Source organism: Alligator sinensis, unplaced genomic scaffold (assembly GCF_000455745.1).
Source record: "Alligator sinensis unplaced genomic scaffold, ASM45574v1 scaffold872_5, whole genome shotgun sequence".
NCBI lineage: Eukaryota > Metazoa > Chordata > Crocodylia > Alligatoridae > Alligator > Alligator sinensis.
Genome location: NW_005842730.1, coordinates 332,715 through 346,387, shown reverse-complemented (window position 1 = coordinate 346,387; position 13,673 = coordinate 332,715). Strand labels below are relative to the sequence as shown.

General features: G+C 48.8%; 2 protein-coding genes across 2 annotated transcripts in view; both read right to left on the bottom strand.

The window, feature by feature from the left end:
- Positions 1-660: 660 nt before the first annotated feature.
- LOC102381180 (galanin receptor type 3-like) lies at positions 661-1,614 on the bottom strand. Its single transcript, XM_006034375.1, has one exon. The coding sequence runs from the start codon at positions 1,612-1,614 to the stop codon at positions 661-663; it is 954 nt and encodes a 317-aa protein (XP_006034437.1).
- Positions 1,615-8,617: 7,003 nt separating this feature from the next.
- Positions 8,618-13,673, bottom strand: part of SORT1 (sortilin 1) — a gene marked incomplete at its 5' end in the record, with an annotated part of 40,358 nt that continues 35,302 nt past the window's right edge. Inside the window, 2 exons of the mRNA XM_014525025.2 lie at positions 8,618-11,825; positions 13,176-13,299. Coding sequence (XP_014380511.2) covers positions 11,811-11,825; positions 13,176-13,299 — 139 coding nt within the window. The remainder of the gene's footprint in view (positions 11,826-13,175; positions 13,300-13,673) is intronic.

Here is a 13,673-nt window from a genome sequence, read left to right as displayed (position 1 = left end):
GCGCAGAGCTATGAGTTTTCTTGGCTAGTCCACCCTCTGCTAGCCCATTGCCCATGAAAAAATAAGTCTGCAGGCAGCACTGGCTGCATCAGTAGGGCTTGAGTCTAGGACCAATGGCTCTGACAGCATGATTTGCTACTGCTTGAACCACTGGTGCTTGGCATTTCTGGACCAGGGTTGATCTAGAGCCTGGATCCACTGCAGGGTCAGTCCACAGGGTTTGTTCGTGGGTGCAGTCTAGAAGGCTGGCCCAATTTCATGCACCCAGATTTGGCCATAGATCAGCCTGCTTGCACACTGAAGTGATCTAGCACACAGGGCCATGTCATCTGGCCCTCGGGGACATGGACATTTGGAAGGGGGGCACTGGCAATTAACATGGTCACTGCTCCCCTTCCACAACATGGGGGACATGACACAGCTTCACAGGCCAGAGGTTGAGCATCACTGGCCTAAGCGAAAAGATTTATTCCTGTAGGAGGTTCAAATACAGAGGAGAGATAGAGAGCGCAAGCAAGAGAACATCACGCCAAGGGTACACGTAGCAACAAAGGGGGGGCTTATCCCTTTACACCATTAGTTCATTTGCCCCCATCAAACCCTGCATACTGCCACTGCTTCAATCTTGTGCGGATGCACAGAGCCCCCATGCTCACTGCTCTAGCCAGGCCTCCTCAAGAGCTTCCTCAGTCCAGCTTGGTACTGGCTAGAGAGGCCGAAGCAGACAATGGGGTTGACGCAGCAATTGGCATAGGCCAGCAAGGCAGTCAGGTTAGATGCTAAGTACACGGGGGCTGTACTCAGCAACCCATCCTCCCGTGTGAGGAAAATCACCAGCCAATAAGGGATCCACATGACCACAAAGGCCACCACGGTGATCAAAGCTATGATGGTGGCCCGCTTGTTAACTTGGAGGCTGGAGGCTGTGTGGATGCCTAGAGTCCTCCTAACCCACAGGACACAGATGATCTTGGAATAGCACAGGATCATCAGTAGCATGGCTGGGAGGAAGGCCACCCCACCCAAAAGCCTGAAGTAGAGAGTCATGTGCCACTTTGTCATTTGGTTCACACAGTAGGTCTCTTCCCCAACCTTAACAATAGTGTAGTACATCCACAAGGGGATGGAGAATAGGAAGCACAGCATCCATATGGACATGCAGGCCCAAGCAATGTGCTTCTGGGAGACGGACAGGGTGCGAGTGGGGTGGATCACAGCCACGTACCGCAGCACTGAGACCGCCAGCATGCTGTAGAAGTCTGCAAAGATGATCCAGAGGGACAAGCTGTGGTGGCTGATGCATACCATGTACCCCAAGCGCCAGTCCTTGAAGATGACATTGCCCAACATCACTGGGACATCATAGAGAAAGAAGATGAGGTCCAGGACAGCAATATTGACCAGAAGGGGCCCAGTCAGACGGGTCACATGGCTGACACTGGTTCGCCTCAGGTTTGGGATCAGGACCAGGAGCAGCAGGACATTTCCAGGCATGCCTAGCAGGAAGATGAGAATGTGGATGGAAGCAAACAAAGCCCTGCTTTGTTGGAGGAAAAGGTCACTCAAACCAGAGCTGGAGCCATTCTCTGCTCTGGAGTTGCAATGATCGGTCATGGCAACGATGGAGCCCAGCAGCACCAGTCACCCTGACCCACTTGTTTAGTCCAGCAGAACCAAGGCTGCACCTTCCAGTCTGATGTGTTGAAATCAAAGGACAAGGTTAGATTGGCTCTCTGCACCTGAAAGAAAATGATACTGCTGTAGATACGGCTCAAAGGATAAGTGTCAAAAGCCCTGCTCCCCATAGAGCAAATGAAAGAGGTCTTTAGGCAGCAGGAGGATGAGCAACAAGTTCAGGGAAGAGCCTGTGGGAGAAGCATTTCAGGTTCATGGAGACAACTATTAGAAAGCAGAGGTGCAATAGGGTACAGCATGTCTCCTTTGGGGGCAGGATGGGGTAGTGAATGCTACTCTCCCCTGGGGTTCTTGTATCAGGACCTAGGGCTGTTCGAGGACTCGAATCCCAGAGCCCCGATTTCCAGCCGTCTGCTCTAGCTGCTGAACAGCATATCCTTTCCACAAGGGAGGATATGCCTGGCAGCCTGGGATCGCAGGGTGAAGGATTCATGGTGCTGAGAACATCAGGGTAATTTCACAGAGGCAGATTTTAATTATCGGAGGTAGTCAGTCTGATCTCACCAATGGAGAAGCTTAGCAGGGGTTCAGGGAGAGCGTTTAGAAGAGGTGCATGCTTCTGGGATTCAACAATCAAGGCACAGAGGGAAGAAATAGGACCACCAACATCCACAGCTGAACATGGTAGATCCCATCCGTGGCTGTAAGTTCAGATTTCTGCCAGTTCAGCTACATCTGATAAAGCAAATAGCAAGCTCCTTGGAGCGGGAACCTCAAAACCAGCCCCACAATTGGCAATTATTATTTTCTTTTCAATCTACATTTCCGATTTACAGTAACCTCTGAGTGTGATCATCTCTTGGAGGTGATTGTCTATGAAAGGTGCGTGGGCTCCCCAATTCACAGCGCCTGCAGTAAGCAAGGTGTGTGCCTGTTAGTTTTGATCACCAGGAAGAGAATGATGGATGAGGACTGCTGTTTGCAGTGTCCCAAACTGCAAAGGAAGTGACTGTTTTGATGAACACGCAGGTAAAGGGGGCCGGGGAGCAATGGGAAAACCACTAGCATTTAAAATGCACCAAAAGAATAAAAAGACTGTTAACCACATCCATCAGTGCTCAGGAGAGGTCAGCTCCTCTGCTCGCAGGCTGGGAGGGACCTTTGGGCACCCAGAGTGACTGAACAGCAGCATCTCTGCAGGGGCAGGAAGCTCAGGACAGGGGGAGTTTGTTGGTGATACAGGAACAGAAGCTGCAAAGCCTTGATCACAGTGCAGGGGCTGTACCTTATTTTGGACGCTCTAGTTAGACAGGGGGCTTCTCACTTGGATTCAAAGAGAGATTTCACTGGCGATTTGCATAGCAAGCTGCAGTGAAACAAGCCTGGACTCCCATCAGCCTTCTCGATCATCTGGAATCGCACCGGGAGCCTCACCTCATCCTGCTCTTACATTGTGAAGAATCACTACTTCCTTGGGCAACGTCGGGCCCGGGATCCAAGCTCTCTCCAGAGATACTTCCCCCGGTTCTGCAGCAGAAATGGAGCCAGTCAGCACACTGCTGTATTTCTGCATCCGGCGAGAGCTCCCGGGCCATGCTTTTATACTGTGAATGGCTTGTGCTCCAGATGCAAAAAGGGCTTACCTCCCCGGTGTCGTGTGCGTGGCAGCAATTTGCTGGATTAAACTGCAGTCCCAAGCAGCCTCCTGTCTTGATCTTGTCACTTCCCCAACAAAACCCCTGCTGCCTAGTGAGACAATTTATACACTTCAGCCAGAAAAACCCCAGGAGGTGGTGGTGCTCCTGGGCTGCTTGTCAGCATCCTTCCATCTGAGCAAACAGGAGGCAGTGCCGCGAACCTCAGCCTTGTCAGCGCGGAGGGGAAAGCTGCTTTGAACGGAGAACGGGGCGTTCTGTCTCCTCTTGCTACTCTTACTTGTTCAGCATACTTGAGGGCTAGTAAAGAGAAGCAGGTTGATACCGAGCCCTGGATGCAGCTGGCTCTGAAGGGGCCCGGGTCCATTCAAAATCCACAGCCCAGCCTTGCTCATGAGGATTTCAGCTTCAAGGAAGGGAAAGCAGGAGGCAGTACTGGGGTAGCCCCCAGGATGGCTGCCTGCAGCCTGTACTTGTGCAACATGTTCTGCCAGCACAGCTGCTTCATACCACTGCGCTAGCCAGGCCTCATGCTCTCCCCACCGCCATTACATTCACTCTTTGCTTTGTTGTTTGCCATGATCCACCAGAAGCTCTTTCAGACCAACAGTCTTTGCTCTTCTGAGCGCAAACCCATTTGAAACCATCTCATACGGGCAGCTAAGGAAATGGGAGCTGGTGCTGCAGGGGTGGATTAATAAACATTTGCTCTAACATAGCGGTTAACCCGTTTTTCATTTGCAGACCCCTAAAAAAATGTCAAATGGAGGTGTGGACCCCTTTGAATTGTAAGTGTGGGTATTTACATGCTTTGATTGATCATAACCATCTTTCGTGGACCCCTTAGGTATAGTCTGTGGACCCCCATGGGTCCATGGACGACAGGTTGAACACCACTGCTCTAGCAAATTCATGTTCTTATGAATGCAGTGCTGAAGGGCATTGCATGCAAACACACATGAGCAAACTGAAGGAGACCCAGCCATGAATCCCCCGCTGTCACAGGCAGCCAGGATTCCACTTGTGCAGTGCCTTTAATTTCCGTTATGTCTGTTCAGGCCAAAGTGGAGCTGGGCACTAATACTTCCATTCGGTAAAGGATCAGGATGGAGACTAGTGTGGCAGAAGGTTGGGAATCTCAGCGGCTTCTCTTCTCTTCCACACAGCGATATGCCACCTAGAGCTGACACAAGCACTGTGATGAGTCGCATAGCTAAGCACAGTCCCGGTTCACGTTGACACTTCCAAGCCACGTAAGGGTCCATACTGGCCCGAGTGGCTACTTGCCTTGCTGTCGCTGACCTGGCTTGCACAAGCAGCTCATCTTGATGAAGCTGAATCGGTTCCTAATGTGCCATGTCCGTCCTCAGCCCTTTCCACCTGCAGATCTCAAAGTACGTTATCAATATTGCATCAACCTTGTCACCGTCACATCGTGACTCCTTTTAAAGATGAGGAAGTGGAGGAAAGAAGGGAAGTTAGTTAGCCTTAAGGTCAAACCGTGAGTCAATACAGACCCCAGTAACTGGGCCTGCCGTGTCCCTGTTCTCCAAATGCTTGAGACATTTTTCTCTTGGAGCCATGAACAGAAGCCAAGAGCCCTGACTCTCACCTCACTTCTGCTCCAACTCGGAGAGAACAGTTCAAGGATTTTTGTGCTAAAAGTCACACAGCTTATTTTTTCTACTCCTCTCTAATATATGGAGAACATCTTTATTGCATGAAAGGGAGGGATTTTCCTGCTTCAATACATTTAAAAAGTCATAAATTCCCCTCTTACTAAAAGACACCATGGAGGATGGGAGAACTAAGATTATGACACCTTGCTGCAGTCTAGCCTGGGCATGCGGGAGTAGGGGGTTTAAATTGGGCCGTTTGAGATTCTTTTATCAACACTGTTCAACTCAACCCCCTGTGGTGCAAGTCAAAGCTCCTTGCGCATCAATCAAATGCTCCTATCCTTGTTTAGCCATCAGAGAAAACTCTTGCACCAGCTCCCTGAGCCCGAAGCAAACCTCCAACAAAACCTAAAAAAAGAGTTCAGAGATTCCCTCGCTCCATCATAAAGAGAAAGAGCAGACATGCTCTCACAGGACAGCTCCAGTGGGATGCGGGCGGAGGGTCAGTTCCTGTTCTGGTAGCACTTCTAGGATGCATGCTTAGTCTACTGTACTGGCAGTAGGGTTGAACACTGCCAACAGGCACAGCTTTTTGCTTTGACCTGCCAAAGGCCCCGTGTGAGCCACAAGCTCTATTAGGTTAAATAGTGTTTGAACTGACACACGGCAGGTTCCAGCCCTGCATTATCAGAGCCATATAGCTCCAAACACCATTTTTGCAAATGTCTTCACCAAGGCTGCTTTCCACCCCTGGGAGCTGGTGAAGCGGATTTAACCTGCTGTTTTTTTCAAGGGGTGACGTCACAGAGACACAGAAAACAGCCTGTTTCATTAAACTGGTGTTCGTGTTCACCAAGACCTGAAAGACATCATTAACATCCCCCAAGTACAGCCCAGCATAAGCATGGACCATCAAGAGAGGCCCCATAGTGCTTATTAAAAGCTATCACCTCCACAGCCAGGGAAACAGGGACGGTCTTGGCATTGGGAAGGAGCTACACGTACTGCCCAGAAGCAGTGAAGCTCATGGAAAGCATTTAGCAAATCCAGACTGTTCTGACTGATTTACAGATGCTGGGTTTGGTGGCTGCTACAGGAAGGGCAGGAACTGGCTGCATGAAATTTTACTGCCTGTTGCTACAAAGACAACAAGCACAGCGTGCAGGAATAGATAACAGAACAAGCACCGAGCAAATAGTACAGAGTGCTAGCTGGCATAGCGGCAAGGTCCACCCAGGACCTCCTAGACAGAAGTAGCAGAGATACACGGAGCAGAGCAATTTTTGGTATTGGTGCCCAGAGCTGTTCGTCTCAAAGCAAAGCCAAGCTGCTGCCCATGGTTTGACGAGAGAAAGTCACGCAGCAATTCCAGCATGGAAGGAAGCTAGTCTCTTCTACATACGTGAATGCCATTGAGCCCAGTAACTCAAACTGGATGGTATCTTCAGAGCCTGAAAGGTCTTCTGCCAGGTGTCAACCCATTAATAACTTACCATTTCCCTGGTTAATTACCCTGGTGGCTGAGAAGTTGCATCTCATTTCCAAACTTAAATACAGCTTCCCGCTGATGGATCTGGCTACATCTTGGCTTGCTTAATTAAAGAGCCTCTCCAACAACTTATCTTCTCCCAAGATCTGACAGGCCGCAGTCAGCACTCCCCAAACAACCAAAGACAAAGACTCCCTATGCATCACCAGAAGTCAGAGTTTTCCCAGTGTAGGGGGCGTGCTGCCAGCCCGACTGGCTGTTTGCTGCTGGAGCTAAGTGAAGAGTTGAGTGAGATTTGTAATGCTTATATAGTGTATAGTACTAACAGGCCATGAAGGGGTTAGTGCCACATCCAATGCCCAAGAACCACAGGGCATAAGTAGTTTCCTTTGTGTTCGCCGTGAACAGTGCAGAGCAGAACAGTCTCCTTGGTGTTTGCAGGTGTCTTGGATTTAGAGTGCAAAGCCACGCTGCCTTCTGCCTGACCATTACAGCCTATGCTTAGTACAGTGGAAGGCAGGGTTAGACATGTTTACATCAGCCCGAAGAAAATGGACATGAGCCCCTCACCCGGGGTAAGTTTTCCTAAATGAAAAAAGGGGAAAACATCCCTGAAAGAAATCAGGGGTAAAAGCCTCAGTGTCATGTCCACCAGTCTAGGTTTCCTCTGGTTCCAGGAAAGCCATTTGATCAAGGTAAACAGGCTATACTACTTGCTCCCATGCTATGCAATGTAGCAGTACAGTAATAACAGCACCTGTCTAACCCCAGAAGTGCTCCTCCCCAATCCTGACTGCAGTCTAATGTATATCTGTATACAAAAGTGATGGGAATTACACCAGTGGACAAGCTCACCTGTCTCGGCCCAGCCTGCATCGCTCGTTGGAGAGGCAGGTAATGTGTCTGGATGCTGTAGGTCACAAATGCGAGCAGTTGTGCATCAGTCAATAGATTTTAAGTGCTGCCTTTGGGGTGGGGGGAACAGGGAGAAAATGGGGTCCTGGAGGGTTCCCTGATGTCGTCTCAAGTTAGACACCAGACAGGGAGCACAGGAACAAGTATGAGACCTGTTCAGCTCTTAGGATCCTATAGGACTGGCAAATGGTTAGAGATGGTCCTGCTTTGAGCAGGGGGTTGGACTAGATGTGACCTCCTGAGGTCCCTGCCAACCCTCATTTTTTATGATTCTAAATCTTGGGCAAAGGGTCACATCAAATACTGACGAGTCCCAGGAACCCTGCTTCCAACCAACATAAGATGACCATGCTGTTTCCCCACAGCTCCCCTGAAGGTTGCCAACTGGGGAAACCTTTGCACTATAAACAGGAGGTTGGCATGAGCAAAGGCATATATCGTCATGTGTAAAAATCTAGACTTCTTGTTTCAGAGATGATACCTTTTCTATTAGACCAACTAAGAAATCATTATAAAAAAAAAAAAAATCTTTTTTCTGCAAGCTTTCAGGCTTACATGCCCATCATCAGGCTCAGGGAAAATTAAGGATGGTAAAAAGTCCCCATAAGTAGGAAATAAACTTCATTTTTGCACAGCGGGAGCTGAAGATGGAGGTCTGTCCCTCTGGGTTTGTGAGCCCAAAAGCTTGCAGAAAAAGATAATTTTTTTGCGATTTCTTAGTTGGTCTAATAAAAGGTATCATATCTCTGAACCAAGAGCTGTAGAGGTTTGCATTTTTTTTTTGTCTCAGATCAACACAGCTACTAAATACACCCCTATTTTCACATGTATCACTTCATGTCTAGAGAACTTCTCAGGATCACATGAGGGTGTTTGCAGAGGGTAGCACAAGGTTTTCAATAGGCTGAGTTTATCAAGTGACAATATCCTATTTGTTCTCATGGTGTAATTCTCAATGATTTTCTAGACAGGACAGCGATGATGCTGGGTCTACCTAGCAATAGCGGGAGACTTTGTGAGCTTTTCCTGATGGAGTTCTGTTTTCAAAACTGGCAGCACTGTTCAACATCCATGTCCATAAGGCTGGCTAAAGCCAAATAGAAGCACAGTTCTAGTACACCACATGGGCCCAGAAGCTACTCCTGGCTCCAGGCGATATTTATTTCTATGTCATATTTCTACAGTGGCCCAAAGCTGAAGTCAGGTCCCTGGGCATCAACACTGTGCAAGAGGTGACATTTTACAGGGATCTAAGCCAAGCCAGCTCCCCGGCTCATGAATAGTAATGCAGCTTACAGCGGAGATAACACAAAGTCAATGGTGCTTTTATTTCTAACCCAAATATTGCAAATATACAGAAAAATACCAGTACAAAGTTATAACACATCCAGGTTTATTTACAGAACTCTACACACATCTCCGTTCCATTCCCCTGGACCTTGCCATGGGCTGGACCTTGTGGAGATACCATATGGGAGTGAAAGGGCTATGGCTTTTAATTATGTGGTTACTTCTAACTGGCAGGGCTCCTGGAGAAGAGTCCTTGTATTGATCTGCCTTGCAGGCATGCTGACGAGCCGAAGGCAATAGTGGGATGATGCTTCATAAGCACATGCAATGACTGTGTCCCCTTGACAGCCCTGGGGGAACAACCTACTGGCAAGGGGACAGATGCAGCCCAACGGGCATGCACTGCTCAGAGAGATAGCAGGCTGCTGTTGCATGGCACAGGGACTTGGGGAGATGCACCACTGCCTGCTGGAAGGCAACTGCCTTTCTGCTGGGCTGGTGGTAAGCCCTTTGCTGCACAGGCTTCCTCAGAGGAAGAATGAGCTCAACTCCATCAGCCAGTGTCTGGCCTCTACAGGCATGTTAAGGCAGGGTGGGGAGGACAAGGAGGAAGGGAGGGGGTTGGGTGAAAGTTTCAACATTTACCAGCTTCTTCTGCAGCCTATGCAAAGACAAGCAGTCAAAAGGGCTTCATCTAAAGAACACAAATAAAGTAGCCACGGGTCTGACCAGGCCACCCCAGTTCATCTGCATGGAACCTGCTTTGACATCGCAGGAGGTTGTGCCCAGAGTCATTGGCGAGGTGGGGAAGTCCGATTCTGCCCCAGAAGCCTAGGCAGTGAGTGTCTGCAGGAAATTTATCATCCCAAGAGCAACAGTTTTTTGGTTAAATCGTGGATGTGTGTGGGGGGCCTCTTTCCATCTTTCTTTGTCAGCAGGTGGCTACCACTGCCAGTTTTGGCCAGCTGCACAGAGCTAGCAGTTAGTTAGTCTAAAGGAAAGAGAAAAGCACCTCCAAAAACCCAGTTCAGTCTTAAACTGTAAGATTTTCTAAACCAAGTTCTCCAGGTGACTCTCTCATCTGCTCTATTACATTACACACCAGGCTGCTTCCCCTGTCAAATCTGCCTTCTAGTCACTGAGCAACCCCCGGCATTAGCTAGATAAAGATTATCCACCTTGCATGAAGCAACCCCCTACCCCAGTGTTTCCCAACCTTTTCCAGCCCAAGGCACACTTACATTAATAAAAAATTTCCGCAGCACACCTGTTAAGGCATTCCCCATCCTCATACCTATTGTAGCTCATTGTCATGGTGAAATTCTGCGGCACACTTTGTCATTTCTGATGGCACACTTTTATGCCATGGTACACTGGTTGGGAAACACTGCCCTACCCCTCAAAAAAAAACCCACTCCACTGCTTTAGAGGGAACCACCCAGTTATACCAAGAGAAATGGCACCTTCTAGTGGCCACAAGAAAGCTGTGGCCTTTTCTGCAAGTTCGTAAAGGAAAAACTCCAGTATAACAAAATAACAATAAACTTCAGGACTATGGATGCCTCTCAAACTCACTCAGCAAGGGAAAACCCTTGTTAACTCAAGGGGAAGCTGCTGAATGAATGAGGGGATGGAAAATGCCATACATATGAATTCATTTTCAAAAATCAACCTCATTTTAAACAGAAGTGCTTTAGAGTCTCATGAACCTCATTCTTTGCATTAGTGCCTAAGGTATAGCTCACCAATGCAGGAGTCAAGTGACAGCCCCATTAAAGCACCCTCCTACCCTTTTTGCCCCCACCCCCCAGCAGAAGTCAGGTATGAAGATCAGAGATACTAGTGGCATCAGGCTGGTATTCCTGATCATTCCCTTTTAATGATAAATATGAAGTTATCACAGTTTCCCTTTAGCAAGAAGCCCTCCTTAAAGCCCATTCCAACTTCTGGCTTGACACAAATCACCAAGGGGTGTCAGATGCCGAGGACATGGGGCTTTCTGAGAAGGACACATGCATTGCATAGTGCAGTCAGCCAAGCAGAAATGCCTGCTGCTGGGGCATCAGCACCTCCAAACGGAACGGCAATGGGAAAGGGAGGCAGCAAGATCCCACACACATTAACCAGAGTGCCTGCAAGCTGCCAATCGTGACCACTTCAAACAGCAGCTCTGCAGAGTGAACAAGCAGCTGATCTCATATTGCTTTGGAAAGGAAAAAATAATAATTCATGGTAGAAACAAAAAAGGGGTCTGTCTTTTGTGACTTGCCCCCACGAAACAAAGGTGGGGACTCTTATCCCCAGCAATAGTGCTGCATGTGCACACGTCCTCTTACAGCAAATCCACCTGGAACAGACAATTCCCACCACCCTAAGAGCAGAAAAACAAGCATGGGAGGTTTGCTTGGATGGAGCTTTCTGCTGCATTTATTCCTAGAACTAAAAAAAAAAAAAAGCCACCTCTCTCTTCCTACTCCAATTTGCCCCGAGCGAGTACTTGCAGACAACATTTTCACAGCCTGGATCCTTGGAGCCATATGGCCACCTGCAGCAAGTGCTCCCAACCTGGTATCACTTCAGCTTTCCACCCCACTCCCACACTGCTTTTGGCTAGGCAAGTCTCTCAAGATTAAATAAAAAGCAACCCCCGAGTTTCCCAGGGTCCCACAGGGACTGGCTAAGCTGTCTGAGGTCCTGACAACCGCTGGGGTCAGCCTGAGCTCCAAATGCTGCAGTGTCAGCAAGGAACATGCCATGGCAGAGATCAGTCTGAGAGGTTAAAATGGAGTTACGAGATTTCTCCCTGCAGCAGGGAGAAATGCACCTAGGAATACCAAGCACAGAGCACAATGCTCCTGTCACCAGCAGATTTGTTTTCCTTAAAAACAAAATAAAACAAAAAAACCCCCCAATTTTTTCCCCAGCAGGAAAAAAAGTCATTAAAATAAAGTTAAATTAAAATCTTCCCAGCCCCGATTCAGAGCCACTTGGGTCCCTGCAGCAGTTCCCCCCAACCCCCTCTGACAGGCCTGCAGCTTTGTTGCGTTTGGACAGTCTCTATGGAAGCAATGGGACGGTGATGTCCCTCAGAAATGGGAGAGGCAGCCGTCGCAGAGGAGCATGGTCTGTAGGCGGCTTTGCTGTTCTGCAGATCCGAGGCAGAGTCCGAACCCATTTGTCCCAGTGCCGGTGACAGCCGATGCGCTGCTACTCCAGGAGGTCCTGAGAAGAGAGCACACATTGACACAGCAGGGCAAAGACCATAAGACAACAAGGAACTTCCCTGCCTTTCTGTAATCCCAGGCCAGCACCATTCTCCTCCAAGCACTGAAGCATGCCCCCCTCCCTCCCCAAGAAGACAAAAAGTGGGGCAGGTGGGGGTTAGCACCGAACCGGAGGTGCCACCTTGGGTGGTGATTGGGACTGGTGAGTGGAGACCATCACAGAAGATCTGTCCTTCATTGAGGGTCGGGTCATAGCCTTGTAGCCCAGAGGGCAGCCTCATTTACAAGGAGGATGAGTAGGACGACATTCCCCTCTACCCCCTGTAGGCACCACCCCAGAGGGTGGAGTTCAGTTTGCAGGATTCAGGCAGGACTTAGCCTCTGTTCTCCTTGTGGGCAAGGAAACCAGCAGGGACAGACTAGTTTCACACAGCTCTGAACAGCTTATTGAAAGCCGAGTTTTTTTTTATATGAGCATCTAGCTACAGAACATTAAGAAACCAATGCTTCTGAGTCAGGGTCCAACTCCTGCCAAGAGAATTAAGATCAACTGTTTTTCCAATAGGCTAAAGAGATGTCCATGACCTTATCACTACACCGTTCAGATCCTAGGTTCCCTCAGCCAATCTGCAGGTGGGAAAAGGGGCTTTACAAGCTGGTCAGTAGCAGCAAACACCTGAATGCCCCCTGTCTTTTGCTTGGTTAGCTATAGAGCATCCCTGGCTCACAGTGTTGGGGAGATACTGGAGCACCACATGGGGATGACATCTTGGGAAAAGAGGGATGGTTCAAGTACTTGGGACTACACCATTTGCCTCCAATGGGGATACTGGTTTTACTGGGCAGTTCAAAGGAAGGAGCACTGTTAAACTGTGTTGGAGATTCAGTCCCCTCTGCAACACAGAGAAATTAAGAGGGGGGTTGTTGTTTTGTTTTTTTTTGAAGACGCATCATTTTCAATCCACAGAAGGTATGATATGAAGCAATGTGTTTAAACTGCAGCAGAGAAGATTTAGATCAACCCCCAGAAGAAGTTTCCTCATAGTAAGAATAGCAGGGCAATGCTGGAACAAGGTGCTACGGAGAGTTATACTTATCCCTTCCCTGTAGGTTTGTGAGAAGAGGCTGGATGGGAATCTGACAGGATGGTTAGGAGCACTGAATCCTGCATCTATGCTGGGGAGCAGACCCTTCCACCCCCGTGAATCTTATTTCCACTCTCCCAAGAAGCAACATGCCCACATCCAATCCAAGCCCTGATTTCCCAATAGCCTGCAGATTCAATCAGACACAGAGTACTGAGGATGCTTAGACACTGCTGTCTCTGCATCACCCACTAATCACCTACCTCGTCGGAGTCATCATGGTAACCGCTTTTATTAGCTGGGGTGACCGAGTCCAGAGTATCTACCCCTTCCACGCCATTTGCATCTGCATGCTGCTGCAGGACAGAATAGCGGTGAACCAGGAACCTGGGAGGAAATCGGACACACCGGCATGGGTCATGTTAGCGTAGGACACTTCTTCTCTGGGAAGAGGATCTCAGAGCAGTTCTGCTGGCAAGGTTTTAGGTCAGTGATATTTTACCAGGCTGCTGTGGCACCCTGTGATGCCACAAGATCCTCTTAAGAGTGTTGCGAGGGGCCACCCTATCAGCCCCGTTAAGCGTGCAAACATCTGTGTGATTCACAAGATAAATCTAGAGATTTTAAATAGGAGTCCAGAGTGTCTGATCGGTTGTGGTCTTTCTGAGTTATCTCCAACAGAAGAATTGCTCTAGTACTTTTCCATAGTCAAGAAAGGAGTGAAAGCTGACAGCTAGCATTCTCCAAAGGCATTCAGTCTA